General features: G+C 36.1%; 2 protein-coding genes across 2 annotated transcripts; both read left to right on the plus strand.

Moving 5' to 3' along the window:
- The first annotated feature begins 1785 nt into the window (after positions 1 to 1785).
- LOC111308296 (scopoletin glucosyltransferase-like) lies at positions 1786 to 7379 on the plus strand. Its single transcript, XM_089746870.1, has one exon. It carries the CDS (start codon positions 2123 to 2125, stop codon positions 3566 to 3568), a length of 1446 nt encoding a protein of 481 aa, XP_089602996.1. The 5' UTR covers positions 1786 to 2122; the 3' UTR covers positions 3569 to 7379.
- LOC111308297 (scopoletin glucosyltransferase-like) lies at positions 5746 to 7379 on the plus strand. Its single transcript, XM_022906616.2, has one exon. The coding sequence runs from the start codon at positions 5746 to 5748 to the stop codon at positions 7207 to 7209; it is 1464 nt and encodes a 487-aa protein (XP_022762351.1). The 3' UTR covers positions 7210 to 7379.
- Positions 7380 to 12936: the final 5557 nt, after the last annotated feature.

Consider the following 12936-nt stretch of genomic DNA (forward strand, 5'->3'; position numbering starts at 1 on the left):
TTGTAACAATCAACATAACAGAAGATAAGACATCACTGTAGCAGTCACTGTAGTAGAAAAAATAGAGATCTACTACGAAAAACACTGTAGCGATACTATAAATAAAAATTTTACTGTACATTATAGCGGGCAATTGTATAGAATTACTGTTCATAGGTTAAAATTTTTCTATTTAAAGCCTCATTGTATCTAAGTTCGATGAGACAAATTCTTCAGACCCTCTCTCTCATACACTCTTTCTCTTTCTATCTCTCTTTGTCCTCCAAACTTATACATATATATAAATATAGTTTTTGTAATCTTTTATATATAGATCTTTTTCGCACTCCCTCGTAAATGGTTCAAGTATAGGATTGTAAAAAAATTTTATCTCTAGATTAGAGAATTTTATTCCTTCAAGCAGTTGTTCTGTTGAAGAAACTATTTGAGAATAATTCATAGGTGTCCAGTCGTTTGGATCTTGAGCAAACTATGAGTATTCTGATTGAATCCTCATACAAGCGGGTCGATAAAGAGGTTGTTGGTAGAGATATAATCATTGGTTAGGATTATTGTAAAAGTTAAATCTTTGGTTAGGATTTGTAAAGATAAGGGGTCGTGGATAAGAATGAGTAAAAGAAAAAGAAGAAGAGGATTTTTTACATGTTTTCTTCTTTATAGTTCTCCATCCACTTGTATCATGGAGTGAGTGTTTTCCTCGATCCATGTGATCGACTCAGAAAGTCTGCAAGGAGGTTTTTGTTTCCGTTGATGAATTTTACCTGAAAATGATAAGAACAAAAAAAATTGTACCACTTAATTCACCTGAGATTATCAAAAAGCTTTCTATTTTGAAAAAAGTTTTTGACTGCTTAGTTATCTGTTCGGATAACAAAGATCTGAAAATGATAAGAACAAAGAAAATTATACTACTTAATTCGTCTGAGATTATCAGAAAGCTTTCTATTTTGAAGAAAGTTTTTGACTGCTTAGTTATCTGTTCGAATAACAAAGATCTCCGGGACTAAATAGATGTGAAATCACTATACATTATTTTTTATGACTAATAATTTTTTTCAAATATAATATAATTTATTTCGTTCTGTAGTTCAAGTCCAGGATTGTAAAAATCTTTTATCTCTGCGATAGAGAATTTTATTCCTTCAAACAGTTGTTCTGCTAAAGAAACTATTTGAGAATAATTCATAAGTGTCCAGTCATTTGGATCTTGAGTAAGAATTTCATCATTTATTATATCATCATGTGCTTCTTTATCATAGACACTAATTATGTCATAATTAAGCATATAATGATATTTATATTTAATAAAAGAAATTTTATGTTCTTCATAAAGAGTCTCTATAACCTAAAGATAATTATTCTGTTGTTTCGAATCTTTAATTTTTTTATTTTATCTTTAAAATTTTTAATAATATACTTATAAGAGTCAAAATTAAATTATTATTTTTCTTTTACTAAGAAAGATGATAATTTATCATCGTTCATCGTAATATTACCATTTTTGTTGCCATGTGCGTGTTATCTTCGGTATCTCCGCAGAGACACTAAAAACCAAAGACCCAAGGGAAATTTCAGAAAAAAAGATGTCACTGATGACGAATGCAAATTAATCGTGTGGCCCCCTCCGTTGCAATGTATAGAATTATTGCATCGATATTCGAGGATCAGGGCTGACTAAAGAGACCGATACTTCATTTTCCCTTATGTAACTTTAATTAGATCGCTTTCCAAACTGACTTTAAATCCAAAACAGATAAAGTTAGGTTGCAATCTTGTCTTTCTGGACTTCATGCTAAACAAATGAGTATCATTGTATATGGACTTGAAGTTCCATTTTCCTAATATTTTCTCGATCAATTATGCCAGCAATTTCTTCCACATATACAGACAAGTAAGTCAGTAGCATTATGAGACTATGGTCCACACACATGGTTTGAATAAAAACTTAATATTAACTTTCCATCATTTGCATTTTTGTATATAATCAGAAGCTCAACTTCTAAATTGTTTGCCAACGCATTTACCTCTGGTTCTTTTTTGGTGGAACATTTACCTGTGTTTCTTCTGCTGTTATTCTTCTTACAGATCTTTCCTTTAACCTCACACCCACTCACAAGGCTACATGGCCTCAAAATCACGTCAGCTTCATATCATGTTCTTCCCCCAATTTGCCCAAGGACACTTGATCCCAACAGTGGACATGGCTAGACTATTTGCTAGGCATGGAGTAAAGGTGACAATTGCTACTACTCCACTTAATGCTCATCTCTTTGCCAACACAATTCAAAGAGATAGGGAATTAGGCCTTGAAATCAGTACTTGCATAATAAAATTTCCTTCGGCTGAGGCTGGCCTACCTGAAGGATGCGAGAATCTGAGTTCCATCACTTCCGAAGAAATGCTAGACAAGTTCCGCAAGGCTTTCAACCTTTTCCAACCACCAATTGAACAGCTCATTGAAGAACATCGCCCCGATTGCCTTGTGGCTGACATGACGTTTATATGGGCTACGGATGCTGCTAGCAAGTTCGGGATTCCAAGGCTGGTTTTTAATGGGACTAATTGCTTCGCTCTGTCTATCATTCATAGCTTAATGCGCCATGAACCCTTCAGAAACATAGCCACTGATTTTGAATCATTTGATGTCCCTGGCCTTCCGGACCACATAAAGATGACAAGAATGCAGCTTCCAAATCATATGAGAGAAGAAGATAATGAGCGAAAGAAGCTGTTGAAAGAAGCTTTGAAATCAGAGCTGACAAGCTATGGAGTCATCTTCAATAGTTTCTACGAGCTGGAACCAGCATATAAAGAACACTACTCCAAAATTTTGGGACGGAAGGTATGGCACATCGGTCCTGTGTCACTCTGCAATAAGAACAACGATGATAAAGCTGAAAGAGGAGATGTAGCCTCGATTGATAGACATGAGTGTTTAAGATGGTTAGACTCAAAGAAACCTAACTCAGTTCTCTATATATGTTTCGGAAGTATGTTCAGGTCTTCAGCTGCTCAACTAAATGAGATAGCGAAGGGTCTTGAAGCTTCTGGACAGAATTTCATTTGGGTTGTAAGAAAGGTGAATAGTGAAGACAAAGAAGAATGGTTGGCAGAAGGATTTGAAGAGAGGATGGAAGGGAAGGGATTGATAATTAGGGGATGGGCACCCCAGGTTCTAATTCTTGATCATGAAGCTACAGGAGGGTTCATGACTCATTGTGGCTGGAACTCTACAATAGAGAGTATCACTGCTGGGGTGCCAATGGTCACTTGGCCTCTCCATGCAGAGCAATTTGCTAATGAAAAGTTGATTATAGATATCCTAAAAGCAGGAGTTAGTACAGGAGCCAAAGAATGGTCTAGATGGGCAGATGATACAAAGTTTAAAGTTACCAAGGATGACATACAAAGGGCAGTGACTAGGCTAATGGTTGGTGAAGAAGCTGAGCAAATCAGAAACCGAGCTAGGGAATTGAAAGAAATGGCGAGGAGGGCTGTGGAAGAAGGTGGGTCGTCTTACTCTGATTTGAATGCTTTATTAGATGAATTGAGATTGAACTGCCCCTGAAAATAGGCTATCAGATCAAATCTTTTTTTTCTTCTGCTACTCTACTTCATAAAAGAAATTAAACCTTGATATAATTTCATGTGTGTCAATTTATCATTTGACTAAAAAGGCTAAATGACCTCAAAAACAAATCAGCTTAATGTCCTTTTCTTCCGTTTCCTGGTCCATGGGCACATGATCCCAACAGTTATTTGCCAGGAATTGGGTGTTAAAATCAGTACTCACATAATAAAATACCCTACGGCGGAGAGGCAGCCGTGCCAGGGAGATTTCACTTTGATATCAGAGTTCCATCACTTCATCAGAAATGATTGCCACATTCAACAAGGTCATTAGGCTTTTAGAAGCAACTGCTTTAGTAGCCCCTTGAAGAATGCTGCCCCAAATGCTTGGTGGCAGGTTCGACGTTTCAGTGGGCTACAGATTTGTTGAGAAGCTTAGAATTCGAAGGTTGTTTTTTTGTGAAACAAGCTTTGCTGTTTCTTTCTTGGACAGCTTAGTACGACATGACCCTCACAATAATGTAAAATCTGATTCCTGGACTCCCCAGACCAGATGAAGAAGACAAGATTACAACAATTAAGCTATCTGATAGAGAAGGAAATAAGCATGGAGTGTCGAAAGTAAATGGATCGGACTTTACAATTGAAGCTAACGAGCTAGAGTCCTCGTATGGCTAATTGGCCCTGTTTCACTCAGGAACAAGAGCGCTCAAGATAAAACAGCTAGAGGCAATGCAACTACCACTGACAAACATGATAGCTAAAAATGGCTAGACTCAAATAAACCCAACTCGGTTTTTTTAATCTATATTTTGGTAGTTTGTAATGTGTTTCATCTGAAGCAGATTACCAAAAACCTTGAAGCTTCTGGATAGAATTTCATTTAGGTTGCCAGAAACCTTTTAAAGTCTTTTTTCATGTTCCTCTTGTGTTTTCCTTTGCAATGTAGATGGCCTAGGCAAGCATAAAACCTGGATCAACTAATAATGTCACCCAAGACATGTTATTATTCTTAACAGTAGTTGCAACAGATTATCCTTTCATTATATCGGAGACATGGAGACTTAAAATGCCAAACGTTGGAGACCTAAAATGCCAAACCAAATAAAAAATAATAATAAAGGACAAATAGATAGCACACCTTAAAACATCGTTGAAGTCTTTTCCTAGACAAAGTTCCAAAGCTGTTCGTTATGATGAACAATATCTTCAGTTCCTCTACAAGCACCATCTCCATGAAATTCTACCAATTAATTTCATAAGATTAGATCCTAAGCAAACAGGAAACTAAAGTACAAATACACAAAAATAAAATATCCAATTAATTGCCAGACAAACACTTTGATTCTTCCAGGAGATTAATTCATTTCAATTTTGTGCCTTCTGGTGTACTGTCCCAGGGGTAATAAAGTCTGCTAACCAGAAGACCGATACTTCAAATATTCAAGCTGAAAAGATTCATCAAAAGAGATGAATATTCTAATTAATAGTCTAGGCATGAATTAGACTTAAATAAAAACAATCAAGTTTCATTTAACAATAAGATTTCCGTGTCAACCAAGGCAAATGAAATAGTCACATATAAGATAAATAAAAAATATTAAATATGTGATGGAAAATGACTCGAAACAAGACTTTGAAGATAGATTGGATAAACATGAAAAAATTGTACGCAGAGAGATTAATGACTTTTCTTTTCATGTGTCCATAAATCTAAATATAGTCAAATAGCACTAAGTACATTGGTTGGTGCATCTACAATTCAACAGCCGTGATCTGAAACTACTGAACTAATCCTAGTTAGCAAAGTAAAAGATTGAAAATTCAAGAGTAACACAATCAAGAAGGCAGTAGTTCAAAAGAAAAAGACGAAATTAAAATTCCAAATATTCAAGGACTCATTTTAAAGCACCTACCAAGACATTTCTTGCTCATTAAGGCTATGAATGCAGCTGTCCAACTACCAAAAGGCTAAGACTAATAAGAGCACTCGACTTAGGGAGAAATTACTAAGAAGCAACTTCACTTTTAAATCATAGAATTGTCTATAAATAAGAACTCTAGGTTATGCAGTTCTCAATTAATCAGCTTTTCATTTTGCCTTTTATCATATCCTACTAGCGTTCCACTTCTTAACCTTCAAATTGGCCTCCTTATCTTTCCTACAAAGGCCAAATGGACTCAAAACCACATCCACTTCATATCTTGTTCTGTCCACACCTGGCTCATGGACATTTGATCCCAACCACAGACATGGCTAGACTGTTTGCAAGGCAAGGTGTGAAAGCCACGATTGTCACCACTCAACTTAACGCCCCTTTCTTTTCTCAGATAATTGAAAGAGAAAGAAAGTTGGGCATTGAAATTGATATTCACATAATAAAATTCCCTTCCGCGGAGGCTGGCCTGCCAGAGGGAATTGAGAACATAAGTTCCATCACTTCACGAGAAATGGGTCTTAAATTCTTCAAGGCTGTTAGCTTGCTTCAACAACCCCTTGAACAAATACTTGAAGAATGCCACCCCAATTGCCTGGTGGCAGATGCAATGTTTCCATGGGCTACAGAAGTTGCAAGGAAGCTAGGGATCCCAAGGCTAGTTTTTAACGGAACAAGCTATTTTGCACTAAGTGTGATTGATAGCTTACTGCGCTATGAGCCTTGGAAAAATATAACATCTGATTACCAACCCTTTGAAGTGCCTGGCATTCCAGGCAAGATAAAGATGACAAAACTGCAACAACCAGTTGAACTTAGAGAATCAATAGTTGATGATAAAATGAAAGTTTTGATGCATCAAGTTTTAGAATCTGAGATTACAAGCTACGGAGTTCTCATGAACAGTTTCCAAGAGTTGGAACCAGCTTATGTAGAATACTACAGAAATATTGTAGGAAGGAAGACATGGCACATAGGCCCGTTATCTCTCTGCAATAGAAACACAGAGGATATATCACAAAGGGGAAATGCAGCCTCTATCGACGCAGTTGAGTGCTTAAGATGGCTAGACTCAAAGAAACACAACTCGGTCTTCTATATATGTTTTGGAAGCGTATCCTGGTTTTCAGCTGCTCAGCTCAACGAGATTGCCAAGGGTCTAGAAGCTTCTGGACAGGATTTCATTTGGGTTGTAAGGAAGGTGAACAATGAAGATGAAGAAGAGTGGTTGCCAGAAGGATTTGAAGAAAGATTGAAAGGGAAGGGTTTGATCATAAGGGGATGGGCACCTCAAGTGCTGATTCTTGATCATGAAGCTGTAGGAGGGTTTATGACACATTGTGGATGGAACTCAACCCTGGAAAGTATCACTGCTGGAGTGCCAATGGTCACATGGCCACTCAGTAATGAACAATTCTATAATGAAAAACTCGTCACAGAGATACTAAGAGTAGGGATTGGAGTTGGAGCCCAAGAGTGGTCTAGATGGATGGAAAAAAGGAAATTCTTAGTGACGAAAGAAAATATAATAAAGGCAGTCACTCAGTTGATGGTTGGTGAAGAAGCTAATGACATAAGAAGCAGAGCTAGTGCATTGAAATTGATGGCAAAGAGGGCTGTTGAAGAAGGTGGATCATCTCACTCTGACTTAAAGGCTTTGTTAGATGGATTGAGATTGAACAGCCCTGGGGGAGAGCAATAAGGAATGTACTAAAGAAGGACTAAAGTTCAACCATAAACCTCTCGATCTTGTATAAAATAAATATTGATAAAAGAATACCATAAACCTTGTGTCTTCTCTTTCTTTGTAGTTTTTATAGCTTTATTGTCCTTCCTGAGCAAAGTTAAGAAACTTTCAATGATTTATGGTTCGACGAGAATGGCTGTAAAGCTCTGCCCTTTAGTTTCATTTGTGAATGACTTAAAATAATGCAGGTTAAAAAGAAAAAAAAAACAATTGAATCACCAAAAAACCAAAACAGAGGGAATACATATTACCAGGATACCTATCCCCCCAAAGAAACCCCGTTTAGGCTTCACAGAAATAACATCATATAGGGACACCAATAAAAAGGTTGTCAAATGCAAACCAAACAAAACTTTATATATTTTCAAGTTCATACCATTTTAGCCACGCATCACAAAAGTGCAAGGGTTCTATGAGGAATAATCCTTTCAGAATTCGGTATTCAGTTATTGATGGAACATTACCTGAAATGTCAAATATAATCCCACACCCTTGAAAACCAGAACACCTAGCATGCATGCAGAAGACATTTTTTAAAATGCCAAGAGTGTTTTAGATCAAGAAACATAATCATACATGTTAACATCAAAGGGAGAAAATGATTGTACAAAGGAGTAACCTTTCTTGCAAGCAAAACATGCTTAACTCAGTAATATGAAAAGTTGATATAGCTCAGAGACTTCTGTAGTTCAAAAAGTATAATTAAGAAAAGGATAAATAAATAAAAGTGCAACGGCACTATCAAACTTACTAAGGAACGAATGCATATAGATTAAAAAAAAAGTGAATTTGAAAAGCCAAGAAGCACTAATTATTCTTTCAAAAAAAGAATTTGGGGGAAAAGGGCTTTTAGTAAACGAGAAAAAAACATGATTATTGTTGCGCCTGAAGCAATAATCACAACAATACAGAAGTAATAGACAGCAATCAATAATCAAATACGCAGAAAAAATAAAGCATACCAAGATTTACGTGAAAAATCCTCCAGTGTAGAGGAAAAAAACCACGGGCCACCAGAAAAATCTTCATTATCAAATAATAATTATACAAAGTTCTTCTCTAGCTAAAACTAGAGCTAATCAACAACTAGAGAAACAATTGGAGAAATCTCACCAAATAAGTGACTCAACAAATACACCCTGGATTTGTTCCTAGAGAGCTTCAAACCCGATCTTCACCGTTCAGAATGTATAACTCTGAATCATAAACCTCTTGACAAGGTTTCAACTCAATCGGACCACGGATCGACTTCCGTTCAACCAACTCTCCCTTCTCCTTTTTCTCTCTCTGCTTTTCCCGACTTTTCTTCTTTCTCTGCTTGGTTTTCGACATACACATAAAACAATCCCACCTCTTTTTTATTAAGTAGCTAGGGCTCTGTGTAAAATAAAAGATCAAGGCTCATGGCTTTTACTTGGTCCAAAACCACTTACATGGGACTGGACCCCATTTTCCTAACAATCTCCCCCTCTAGCCCCATTAGGAGGAGATTCATCACCATAGCAGTTTCATTTGGAGCTTACCTTGGCCAGGGAACTCATTCCGGCCAAGTTACTGTAAAGCTCAAGCTTTTCCCTGAAAAGTTTAACAAGATCATAAGTACCATTCTTTCGCAATGACTCAATCTCTTCTTTCATTGCTTTTAACCAGTACTCTCTATCCGGAGTAGCCTGCACATCTTGAAAGCTTTCTGGCTCCCCTTCACTGGTAACTAAAATAAAATCTGAACTTGGATACCTGGTAGATGGCCTGCGCTCTCTAATAGATCTCCTGGGCTGAGACTCTACATCACTTGATGTCGAAGGTAGCTCCCCCTGCTCAACACTCTTAGGTAGAGAGGATTGCTCCCCCTGCTCAAAACTAATAGCATCTGGCTCATCACCAACTGTGGCTGACTCATTCATATCCTCAAGTTCTGTTTCTTGCTCATTTTCACCATTTGTGGCTTTTCCCTGTGAAATCCCTGTCGGTGTTGAAATATCACACTCAACAGTAACTCGTGTAGTCTTTTCATTTTTCTCAAGGTCTGCTATGGTTTTTTTTTCATGAAAGACCACATCCCTGCTTCTGACTGTCTTTCTCTTTACTGGATCCCATACCCTGTAGCCAAATTTTTCATCACCATATCCTACAAACACACACTGTGTAGCTTTACTGTCAAGCTTTGATCTCTGTTCTTTCGGCACATGCATGAATGCTTTACACCCAAAAACTTTCAAGTGAGAGTATGAAGTATCTTTTCTTGTCCACACTTTTTCTGGAATGTCAAAGCCCAAAAAAACTGATGGTGACCTGTTAAGTAAATAACAAGCTGTGTTGACTGCTTCACCCCAGAATGGCTTTGATAATTTTGCCATCCTCAACATACATCTGACGTTTTCCGCAATAGTGCGATTCATTCTTTCAGCTATATCATTATGCTACGATGTTCCAGGTTCTGTCCTCTCATGCCTGATCCCATGCTTTGAGCAATACTCTTCAAAGCTTTTAGATGTGTATTCCCCACCATTATCAGTTCGAATACACTTCAAGGGTAACCTTGTCATCCTTTCAACCATGGCATGAAATTTTTAAAAATACTGTAGTACCTGACTTTTGTATTTCAACATATACACCCAAGTCTTACGTGAAGCATCATCAATAAAAGTAACAAAATATCTGCTACCACCTAATGACTCAACCTCAATGGGACCACATACGTCAGAATAAATTAATTCCAATCTATTTTCTTTTCTCTGAGAACTTTTACGAAAAGAAACTCTATGATGCTTACCAAACAAACAATAATCACATGAATCGATAGATATACCTTTGGTCAAGGGAATGAGAGAGTGCCTTATCAAAACTTGTAACCCTTTTTCACTCATGTGTGCCAGCCTCCTGTGCCACAAGTTTGCTGAAGCATCATTTTCAACGGTATTTACTTGGTTATCGTTTAATTACATCTATGTCTTATACATTGTGCAACATAGTTTTCCTCTTGTAACTACCATAGATCTTTTGAGAAGCTTCCACTGTCCATTCTTTTATCGGCTTTCATATCCCTCTTTATCAAAGACATTAATAGCAAGCAAGTTCATTCTCATATCTGAAATGTGTCTGACATCCCTCAAAGTCAACATACAGCCTGTACTAATTTATACAATAATATCATCAATCTCAACAATCTGTAACACACTCTTGTTTCCCATCTTGATACAACCAAAGTCTCCTACTTTGTAAGTTGTAAACAACTCTCTCTTAGGAACACAATGATATGCCACTCCTGTGTCAACTATCCACTCAATGACGGGATCACTAACATGATTACAATCACCATGTGTACAAATCAAAGTAACTGAATCACTATCTGAATTCACTGTTGCAACATTACCATCATCTGAACTCTTGTCTTTCTCATCTTTTCGCTCTTGTTTTAAGATTTTACAGTTTCATTTTATATGACCAACCTTACCACAATGAAAACACTTCACTTTACCTCTAGACTTAGATCTATGTTTAGACTTACCACGACCTTTTGAGTCCTGACCTCTGTCGATGTTTCTACCTCTGTTCTCTGTGACCAGAGCTTGATTCTCAGGGTCTACATCTTTTCACCTTGCTTTTTCATTAAGCATATTGTCCTTTACCATCTCCAATGTCACTTTATAATCAGGAGTTGAATTAAGAACAGTCACAACTAGAGTATTCAAATTGTCTGACAATAAACCCAAAAGAAATAATGCCTTCATTTCATCATCCATCTTAAGCTCTATAGTAGTCATCCGATTAAATATATCTTAAAAATCACTCAAGTGTTCTGTAACAGATCGTCCATCCCTGTACTGTAAAGTTACAAGCTTTTTAACAAGCATAACTTTATTCATACCTATTTTTCTCTCATACAATGCTGCCAATTTTTTTCAAACAATGTGAGCATCTGATTCCTACGTTACATGATGGAACACGCTGATATCAACCCATTTTTTTATTATAACCAGCGTCTTTCTACCTAGCTTCTTCCAGCTTTCATCTTTCATATCTGTTGGTTTAACCGAATCACCTAATACTGGCTCATACAAATCTTTGCAGTATAGATGATCCTCCATCATAGGCTTCCAAATTGAATAATTCGATGCTGTCAATTTTATCATGGAACCTGTATCACCCTTCATGATCTTAAACAGAATTTACTTCTATCCTGGGTTGCTTCTGTATCGATGTCTCAAAATAACCTTCGCTCTGATACCACTTGTTACGCCTGAAGCAATAATCACAACAATACAAAAGTAATAGACAGCAATCAATAATCAAATACGTAGAAAAAATAAAACACACCAAGATTTACGTGAAAAATCCTCCAGTGTAGAGGAAAAAAAATCACGGGCCACCAGAAAAATCTTCATTATCAAATAATAGTTATACAAAGTTCTTCTCTAGCTAAAACTAGAGCTAATCAACAACTAGAGAAACAATTGGAGAAATCTCACCAAATAAGTGACTCAATAAATACACCCTGGATTTGTTCCTAGAGAGCTTCAAACCCGATCTTCACCGTTCAGAATGTATAACTCTGAATCATAAACCTCCTGACAATGTTCCAACTCAATCAGACCACGGATTGACTTTCGTTCAACCAACTCTCCCTTCTCCTTTTTCTCTCTCTGCTTTTCCTGACTTTTCTTCTTTCTCTGCTTGGTTTTCGACATACACATAAAACAATCCCACCTCTTTTTTATTAAGTAGCTAGGACTCTGTGTAAAATAAAAGATCAAGGCTCATGGCCTTTACTTGGTCCAAAACCACTTACATGGAACTTGACCCCATTTTTCTAACAATTATAAACTTATCAAAAAGTTAATGCCCACTAGAATTCTGAAAAACCAAAAAAAAAAAATGGCATTACAAAGAAAAACCCAGAAAATCTTAACTGTCGAAAAGCTATTTGTGATTGATACAGTAATTCGGATAAAAAGCAATTTTCAAAAAGCAAATTCCAGAGAACAAAAAGGTGATTAATAAAAGCAATTTGTGCCACCACCACAATTTGTATATATGATCCTGTCAAATTTGCGTTAACCCATCAACCAAAAGTCCCCTCAACGAACTTTCAAACCATGTTTCTTGCCTGGCTCTAGAGACTTTAAAGAATATTATGGAATCAATTCCTTAAAACTAAAGTGGTGTAAACTGATAGGAACGTGGGGTCCAGCCCCATTCCTTTGGATCAATCAGAAGTCATCAGTCTTTTTGTTTTGCCTTTTAATCATAAAAGGGCGCCCTATATATTATATAAATGTGAGCAGTTTTTGGCTTGAATGTGGCGCGAAAGAGAGAAAAAGAAAAGTTAAAAAAGTAGAGAGAAAAAAGAAAAAAAATAGTTAATTGATTAGAAGTTGATTCATAATTTGATTATATTGATATTTTATCAATTGATTTATAATTTAGAGTTTTATATTTTAAATAATAGAGATTGAGTTTAAAATTTTTTAAAAATAAATTTAAAGTGTATTTATTGAATCATTTATTTGATAAATTTTTTTAATTATCTATCTAGTTATTGATTAGCTATAAGTTTAACTAGAAAAAAAATTTTGTATATATATTATTTAATAGTGAAAATTATTTTTGTGGTATTTTCTCTCTATACTAGAAGATTTTTTACATAAATTTTAGTGTGCTTTTATTTTTCTTATATTATTA

Source organism: Durio zibethinus, chromosome 2 (assembly GCF_047325235.1).
Source record: "Durio zibethinus cultivar Kanyao isolate XHJ-2024 chromosome 2, ASM4732523v1, whole genome shotgun sequence".
NCBI classification, from domain to species: domain Eukaryota; kingdom Viridiplantae; phylum Streptophyta; class Magnoliopsida; order Malvales; family Malvaceae; genus Durio; species Durio zibethinus.